The following is a 9,514-nucleotide window of genomic DNA, read 5'->3' as shown; positions in this document are numbered from 1 at the left end:
TGTGGGGTTGGGTGTGTGTGTGTGTGTGTGTGTGTGTGTGTGTGTGTGTGTGTGTGTGTGTGTGTGTGTGTGTGTGTGTGTGTGTATGTGTGTGCTTGATCATAAAATTAGAAATTGATACTTGAAAGGAGAGCCAGTCTGTTTTCTGTGCACTGTCAAGGTGCCCTTGAACAAGGCACTAAACGCCCCCAAACTGCTGAAGGGAGCAACGCAGTTGAGCTGCCCCTCACTCTGACATCTCTCCCTCGAGTGCATGCCCGTTGGATGTCTTTGTGCATACGGCATGCGTGAAGATGTGGAGCCCTGCATTTGTGTGTGTAAAGCTTTCACCACACGCAACACAATGTGATAAAAGTCAGAGATTAGAGCGGAGCCTTCGAAGTCAAACGCTCCAAAAGTCATAGGTATATGCTCATAATCACGAGTTTATAGTAACAGAGTGCAGTGAGGTGAGCTGAGTTATTGAGTTTCATTGTCAGCGTTGGAAAAAAAAAGTGTAACATTATTTTTAACCCGGGTTGTACTGTTTATGTTGTTCTCTCCGCCCACTGAAAGCAGCAGTAAAAAAGTAGACAAAACAGAATGACAAATCACAGTAGTCAAAGGTGATGCAAGTGCTGTTCTGAAAAAGTCCATAAAAAAAAAAAAAAAAAAAAAATGAAGAGGCAGTGCAGTAGATGGGCCTGTGCAACACACCCGGAAATAGATCCAAAGTATGTTAGTCGGTGCTGATGACTTTGCAGTATTTGCTACCATTACGGAGACTATCCACACATTTGCATAGCCAAATGCGCACTAACGTTGAACCATGCTATTTTCCTCTCTGTCTTTGCTGTGATTGACACGGTCCGGACGCGAACCAGGTGGAGTGTTGATCCCAAAAAATGCAGACCCAGATTAACTGTGTTGCAAAAAATATTTATTGGTATCAAAACAACATACATGCCTTTTCACTTTAAATGCCTCTCACTTTCAGGAACAACTCTCAAAAAGTTATCCGATTAACAATTGTTGCATAGCAACCTTACCTACATCCACCGGCACTTTCCACACGCAGTTGCCATTAGAAAAAGAAATGTTTGACGTTGACAGCGATTTCATTTCCATCAAAAACCGCAAAAACTCTGTTGATCCCATATGTGCAGTGGCTGCAGCGTTTTCATAACACACTGAGCCTCCCACTCAGACACAAAGCAGCAACTGGACATCCGCAGCAGTGAATATAATTCTGCCGCAATGGAAGCAGCTTAAACGGTTGACTGAACACACACACGCACACACACATACACACGCGCGCGCGCATCAGAGAGATGTTCAGAACACCCATTTTTAAAGGTATGTGCAAAATGTAGATAAGAAACATACATACTGGAAAAACTCTCCATGATCACATTATGGCTGTGGGATGTACAGTAGGTGAGACGATGTGAAGTCGCCATGGTTACTGATCTCAACAATTCTTCAAATCAGCCCAGTGATGATATGAATGTCGATTTTATGCACCATCATGGTCACGTCAAAAGCAGCTGGATGGACAGGAGGCGTATAATATGAAAACAGGTTGCTCGATAGTTAAAATAGTTGTGCGCTGAATCTATGCCATGCTATCTTGAAAAGCAAAAGTAGGTAAGGTCTTGAGGAAAAATAAAAAAAAGGTTGCACCATCTTTTTTTTTTTTTTTTTTTTTTTATGAACATAACACAAAAGGGAAACAAGCATAAAATACAATGGTTGGCAGATCACCTCTCCGGGAAGTTGCAGGCTTGCTTCCTTATCTGTTTTCAAGCAGCCCTCGCAATCCCCTGAGGAGCACACTGAAGCCATGCAGCGTTTTAAGGTTCGAAGCAGAAATAAATTGCTGTTCCTGTTGCGGGCTGTTTAGCGACACTGTAAATTCTTAGACTGCTGCAAAAATTTGGAATGGGAAGTGTTTTCGCACAATGGAGCTCTGTGAAGAATTCCGTGAGGGAATTTGCTGAGGGCTTTGTTTGATTGCTTGCGGTGGCTTAACCTCTTGCATACCTTCAACTTTGTTTACCTGTTAATCAGCATCACGTAGTCGCACGCATATGCATCACTATTATAAAGCGCCAACAGGCAGGCACACGCAGTAATCATTCATCTAAGGATAAATTGTTTCTCTTGGGAACATGACAGCCTCGTTAGTTTACTCCCATATGTCACAGCTCACAAACCGATGCATGTTACAAAATGTTTTTAAGGTCTTAAGGCAATTGCCGTTTTTTTTTTTTTTTTGTTTTCCCTCCAGGTACATGGGTGACTTTTGGGGGTCAGATCACAGATGAGGTAGGCTCCATTTTCTTCTCATCGTTCATGCTTTTATGGAGTTGGGAAAAAATGTTTTTTTTGAAATAGAACGATCAATTTTGATGGACATTTTCCACCATAAACTACCCATCTGCCCCTTCCCCCATAACACCCCCACCACCCATCCCGCCTCGAAAGTTCAGGATGTATTTGAACCGGTTCGCGGTGCCCTATGTGACCGCCTGTGTTGCCCTGTAGTGTTGCCGCATCTCTGCACACGCACGCACACACACACACACACACACACACACACACACACAGTGCCATGGAGTCACACGCCTTCCTCCCGGCCGTTATTCTTCAGTTCAATGTCACTGGTGACATCATGTGCTCAGGCAGCCCCCTTCTTTGCTTCAAAGTTTCTGTTGTCATCAACTGATCGACAGCATGACTCCAGTCTGCTTACGTTTAAGAGGGGACATAAACACAAGCTTTGGTAGACAATAGCTGCTGGCAATGAGACGGCTTTTATTGTGATAAATGGTTCATTGTCTCAACACGGTGGACTTTACCGTTGGTCTTTAATTAAAGCTCATTTGTTTCTTTGTTTATTTCAAAGCACTCGGTCAGGAGGTACACGATCAGGCTTGAGCCCTTCGGTAATCCATCATGGGGACATGTGCAAACCCAAAGGCTTGTCTAACACGTGAAGGGGGCATTTCTTACTCGGTGTAAAGACCAATTTGGGGACATTAATGCATCATGTTTTTTTGTTTTTTTTTAAAACAACTACAATAACAAAAGCCCCGAACTTTCAAGCATGTTGCTTAGCGTTGCTTATTGTGAGATGGAGCTTGTAGTCCTCATGGTTCAACTCATGTTGCCAGGTTGCAGAGCAGCTGATGACTATTGCCTATGAAAGCGGGATCAATCTGTTCGATACGGCTGAAGTCTATGCTGGCGGCAGGTGGGTGTTGTCCGGTTTCCCCGCACTCTCGCTCCAATTCACAGTCTCATATATTACTGTATATTGTCAACCTAAATACAGTTTGCCTTCGGACTTTGTGCTGCTTTCATCTAAAAAAACGCAATCTGTGTTGAGGTACTTATCTCTGAATTTGATTTATCACTGGCTTGACAAGCTCCAGCCGACAGTGTTTGCCTTATAATATTTTGCCTTTGCTTTGAGAAAACATGAAGTTGTCCGAAGATTAATATAACATCATTCTCATCGGATGCTGACTTTATTCTCATCATGTAAAATTATTTTTATGACAGTGAGTCCTTCACATTCATTCATGTCAAATTTTTGCTCTCTGAAATAATAATTACAAAAAGATTAATGAGTATAGCCATTATTGTCGACAGTTCAACCAAAAACAAATTTAAAACCAATGTGTCTCTGTTTGTGTAGTGCCCATAAAATTACATGACTAACATCAAAATATAATTCTTGTCATTTTCGTTCAACCTTCCAGGGCCGAAGTGATTCTTGGAACCATTATCAAGAAGAAGTGCTGGAGGTAATGACATTCCAGTACTTTGATTTATCAGCCCAGGCCATTTTCCACCATAAAAGGCTTGAATAGAAACAAATAAACAAACAAACAGCCTGTGAATAGAATAGTGAGGACAAGGAAGCCAAAACAACCCCACTTAAAGAGTGGCTGTAGTCGGCAAAACGTCCGATTTGACGACTGAAATCATGAGGATGGAGAGAGACAGAATCGATCCTGAAAATAATTTACTACCAACTGTAAAATCAACACAGCAACCATTTTTGAAGTTTCCTTTCATTTTCTGTTTTGTTATTTTGTAGGAGATCCAGCTTGGTCATCACCACCAAACTTTACTGGGGAGGAAAGTGAGTTCGGAGTACTTTTTTTTTTTTTTTGGATTCCTAAACATTTATTTCAAATATGAAAAAAACATTTTCCTTATGTCTAATATACAGCCACATATGCTGTTTTCTTATACTGTCATAGCCACATTGACAATCTGGCAAAGAAAATAAAAGCTTTGGGCATCATTTTTTTTTTTTTTTGTGCCACCAGAGCAGAGACAGAGAGAGGCTTGTCTCGAAAGCACATTATTGAAGGTATGGCTAAAACGACGACAACTTAATAATGAATGATGTCAAAAGCTTTTGTTCATGTATACGGTCTGAAAGGTCTGAAGGGCTCGCTACAGAGGATGCAGTTGGAGTACGTCGATGTCGTTTTCGCCAACCGCCCTGACAGCAACACCCCGATGGAAGGTGAAGCATTAGCTGTCCGAGGCACCTGAGAAATCACAATCAGGTCATGAACACGTCCAGGATGAGAACACGCCCCACTTGTCTGGCATGTGTTTGTTCCTTGTGCGCTGAGTACTTTGCCTCAAATGTTTACGCAACATGAGAGGCATACACTTGTCCAACAATTCTTATCTCTATACCAGGGGTGTCACACTCATTTTTGGCGGGGGCCACATTGTAGTTACAGTTTCCCTTGGAGGGCCATTATGAATTTTGGGAAACCATATAAATGTTGAATCACCTCCACATATTACATACACAGCGCACAACAAATTGATGGATGACTAGTTTTAAAATCAGAAGTCAAGAATAATGACTGTTTTTGTTCATTACATGTGACAATTTGAAATTTTGGTTCAGACTTTAGCAAGCATCATGGAACTTGAAATGCTTGATTTGCTTTCGCGGGCCACATAAAATGATGTGGCGGGCCAGATCTGGCCCCCGGGCCTTGACTTTGACACCTGTGCTCTATATAGAAATGAAACATTGGGATTTTATTTTTTTTTCTTTTGCATAACTAAACCTTCAGTCTATTTTCTAAAGCTCTCCTTGTCTTTTTTTTTCTTCTGTCCTACCTTGTTCTACAAAGTACATCGCTTCACCTAGAAGCAGGAAAATAAGTGTGATGCCCTCAGCGAGAGAGATTGCAGCGTAATTATTGGGGAATGAATCCGGGGGTGATGATGATTGGACCTAATGACAGTCCCAAGTCTGAGTTTTTGTTGCCTCGTGTTGTCAGCACTGTTTGAGACTAATTGCATCATTAGCGCTGCGATAGGCTTAAACACACTGTAAGCTTCCTTATGTGAGATTGTGAGTTAGTGGTGGATTGGGATAGTTAATGAGAACACTAGCGTACATTTAAAAATGCAACTGTGCAACTGTGTGTGCTATTTACTTAACTCCGGTCCATAATGTATGCCTTACATAATACACATACAGCATAAAAATACACCCCAAATTAAAAAAACTGGATACATTTTATGTATATTTTGAGAGCTTTCAAATTCAAATTTCAAAAGCTATCAGCGAAAACTTTTTTTTTTAAAACAAAGAAAATAAATCTACCAAGAGTAATATTTTTTCTTGAGTATATAGAAGCCATCCCTGGTGAATACAGAAATTTAAATTTATAACACACACACACACACACACGCACACACACACACACACACACACACACACACACACACACGCAAAAACACATTTCAAAATATTCTCCCACTCATCGCAACTTGGTGATAATTTGCATGTGTCTGACAGAGATCGTCCGGGCCATGACTTATGTGATCAACCAAGGGATGGCAATGTACTGGGGAACGTCTCGGTGGACAGCGATGGAGATCATGGTAAGCATGAAAAACACCCCAAAAGATTCACTATACATCTTTGCAAAGGAACAATTTCGTCGCTGCGAAGTGGCTTTGAAAGCAAATTCAAACAACGATTCACTTTTGCAACCACCGTGGAGGGAGATGCAGCACATTTCTGCAGGCTTTCGGAATCTTTTGAAGATTGTTGCAAACCCGTGTGTGTGTGTGTGTGTGTGTCAGGGGGTCGTGTGCACACTCCACGAGGGCGACGACTTCGGAAAGTTGGCCCTGGTTACAGATTCACCTCGCGCTGCCTCCATTGTCTTAAGAGAGGACAACTGCCACTTCCTTCGTGTGGACAAGGAGGATTTCAACAGGATTCTCAGGGTACGCGGATGGATCATAACCGGATGGCTGTGACCGTGTAAATAAACATAGGAGATGAATATCAATACGGCACTTTTATTATCGCGACGGTACAACAAAAAAGAATAAAGATTTTTTTTTTTTTTTTAAATCCAGTTCTGTCTTTACCTTTTGACTTCCCCACTTTCTCGCTCTTCCAGTCGTATCAATGGCTTCGAGAAAAAATAGTGAGTGAAGATGGACGAAAGCAGCAAGGCAAGCTGAAAGACCTCAACCACATTGCGGAGAAGCTGGGCTGCACGCTACCTCAACTCGCTGTGGGTAAGTCACACTCCAGCCGGTCTGCTGCACTCATGTTTGCCGTCTATACAGCCCTACTCGTAATTTGTCATATTTGTCACCAACAAAATCAATACCTTACTTTCTCAAGAATAGAAAAGAAAATCTCAAACAGGCAGTTGCACACACATGATTAAAAAACAAACAAACAGAGCATCGGCAGAGGTAATTCCAAAAGCAAAATCACCACTTGTCAAGACAATTAAAAGCGCACTACCTACGAGGAAGCAACCATGGTTGGTGCAACTGCTCACGCTTCTACCTCGTCCTCTCTCTGCAGCGTGGTGTTTAAGGAATGAAGGTGTGAGTTCAGTCCTGTTGGGAACATCCAACCCCGAGCAGCTCACAGAGAACCTTGGGGCCATCCAGGTGAGAACATGGACACATGCACGCATTAACGCGATTCTTTTCCGTAGTGCTTGTCTTCATTCGGATTGTGGGTGAGCTCGAGCAGATCACAGATTATTTTGGGCAAGAGGTGTGGCGCACCCTCTCCTGAATCCAACTTTATTTCTGTAGAATTCTCACGTCCTCCCGGTATCAATTATCACGCGTCTCACATCCAGGTTCTTCCCAAGATGACGTCTCATGTGGTGTCCGAAATCGACCACATTCTGGGCAACAGGCCGTACAGTAAGAAGGACTACCGCTCATAGACCTTGCTGGTAGGACCACCCCCCAAGTGGTCAAGGCTGCGACAGACTTGTCATACCGCCTACCATGGACCTGCTGTGGCCTGCCAGAGACTGGAACAGACCCAGCATTGCATGACCTGGACTGTCTGAGCTGCCCTGCTCGGTTCCAAGGCTAACATAAATCATTCTTAATTCTACTCAATTAAACGGTGCTCCAGTAGTCGACCGGTTAGCGTGTCGGCCTCACAGTGCAGAGTTGTCGGGCAGATTTGATTTTTTTTAGGCCTGCCGTACACCAAGCAACGCTGCCGTTTGTGACAGATCTGGACATCTGGGAGCAAATTACAGTCTGTGACTCACAGCTGTACACCTGGTGATTGACCTTGCCACTCTATGTGTTTTTCCTGGGATACGAGGTTTTTAGGCAGTACCTTTATCCGGTACTGTCTTATATTTCATTGAACGATGAATAACATGATGCATTTATAAAGGAAGAAACAGATTGCTTTGGCGGCTGCAGCTAAATTATATGGGTTCGATTCCGGCACCTTTCCTTTGTGGAATTTGCATGTTCTCCCCCATCCCTGCCTGGGTTTTGTCCGGGTACTCTGGTTTCCTCCCACATTCAGAAAGAGATTCATATATACTGTACTGTTTTGGTATGGTGGCACCCGGATGGATTTTGCTTTGAACCAGAATGTATTTTTTTTATTTACATCTCTGATTTACAACCCCGTCCATCGGCAATTCTGATTTTGAATCACAATAAACCCAGAAGCCAGCGGTTGGCCACTTATGAAAATTAATTTCAGAACCCAACACACTGCACGGTAGTTCAATCCCAATCGTCCGCGGGGCTCGGTGTGTGGCGGGTGTGCAAATGGAACACATAGTTTGTGGATGAGGAAAGAAAAAAGTTCAAATGTGAGAGATAAGAAGATAAGTAAAGAGAAGAATTCATTGTCATTTCTAAATTTGAGGTTCTGCAGTTTTTTTGGATGGTGATTCCCAGGCAGTGCCAGTCCCAAGCTAGCATAAATATTATCTGGGTTGTGTCAGGAAAGTCATCTGACATAAAAACTGTGCCAAACAAATCATGCGAGTGTCTCACGGTGGCGACCACTCACAGAAAAGCCAAAAGTTGAAACATAATTCATTTAATTATTATCGATGAACCAACTATTGTTTCCTCCACAAAATCATAAAAATATAAACCTTTATGTAAGTATTTTTTACATTCATGTGTTATTTTATTGACCATAAAATTAATTGATTTGAATTTCAATAATTAATATATTTTAATGAAACACTTTTCAGGGGGTGAGAGCTAAAATAATGCAACAAATATGGACTCTTGAACAGGTACTGTCAGTGCTTAGTGCGCTGGATTGATAGAAGGTGTGGGTTGCACAGCTTTTAGCCTGTGTCCTACATACCGGTACTTTACCCACCTCTGCTCTCCAGCGACTTCTACATGACGAGTGGCACATCAGGAGCGTTTCAAGAAAAAGTGCCTTGCTTTGAGAGCAACTTCTAAATACAGTAGGGGAGCAAGATAAGCCTCTTTCACACACAGATGCCACAAAAGAGGAGCATCCAAGCTAGAAGAGAAGAGCATGCATTTATCAGCGTTTGCCTTTCACACAGAACCCAGCAAAGCAGTATATTGAAAGGATGGTTCTTGCATTCACAATAACACGGCATCCACTCACAAAAAAAAAGATTACATTTTTCAATGCACTTCTTCAAGTTTAATAATTGAAATTCAAATATAAATGATTCAGATTCTGTTTCTGGTGGCACATATTCAGCCCATAGCCGTCTTTTTGAACGGCAACAAATTACTTTCAACACAGCAGGGCAGTAAACGTCAGTATCGAGTTTAAAGCTTCACACCCTTGCGGCTCTGATGCAACCTTCAACGTGGAATATTCATGGGACACCTTTGTACAGACGTTCTGTCTTTTGCAGAAAAGGGACTTTTGTGGAGGAGTAACTTTTTCTGTCCTTTTCAGGGCAGTGTGAAATGGCTTTCATTTGAGTGGTACACTACCCACTTGTATGCTCCCAATGACTCAAACCCTCCAGCCTGCTTAGCTCATTTCACATTGGTACGTTTCAGCAAAAGTCAGCCTTGTTTAGGATACACACACGCACACACACACACACAATTTTATATATCTATATATATCTATATATATACACCTGAGACACTGTCACTCATATATCTATATCTATAGATATATGAGTGACAGTGTCTCAGGAATTATGGCGACAACAAATATGATTCTTTT

At 42.2% G+C, this 9,514-nt stretch overlaps 1 protein-coding gene across 2 annotated transcripts in view; it reads left to right on the top strand.

Annotated features, from left to right (window-relative positions):
* The window catches only part of kcnab1a (potassium voltage-gated channel subfamily A regulatory beta subunit 1a), a 37,268-nt gene that overhangs the window by 23,083 nt on the left and 4,671 nt on the right, over nt 1-9,514 (top strand). For both annotated transcript variants that reach the window (XM_019865022.1, XM_019865021.1), the window contains exons 3-9: nt 2,270-2,307; nt 3,156-3,235; nt 3,747-3,791; nt 4,088-4,132; nt 4,323-4,366; nt 4,439-4,525; nt 5,831-5,916. In XM_019865022.1, the coding sequence (XP_019720581.1) occupies nt 2,270-2,307; nt 3,156-3,235; nt 3,747-3,791; nt 4,088-4,132; nt 4,323-4,366; nt 4,439-4,525; nt 5,831-5,916 (425 nt within the window). The remainder of the gene's footprint in view (nt 1-2,269; nt 2,308-3,155; nt 3,236-3,746; nt 3,792-4,087; nt 4,133-4,322; nt 4,367-4,438; nt 4,526-5,830; nt 5,917-9,514) is intronic.

This window comes from Hippocampus comes, unplaced genomic scaffold (assembly GCF_001891065.2).
Source record: "Hippocampus comes isolate QL1 unplaced genomic scaffold, H_comes_QL1_v1.1 scaffold276, whole genome shotgun sequence".
In the NCBI taxonomy this organism is placed as follows: domain Eukaryota; kingdom Metazoa; phylum Chordata; class Actinopteri; order Syngnathiformes; family Syngnathidae; genus Hippocampus; species Hippocampus comes.
This window is presented reverse-complemented; position numbering and strand designations above follow the sequence as displayed.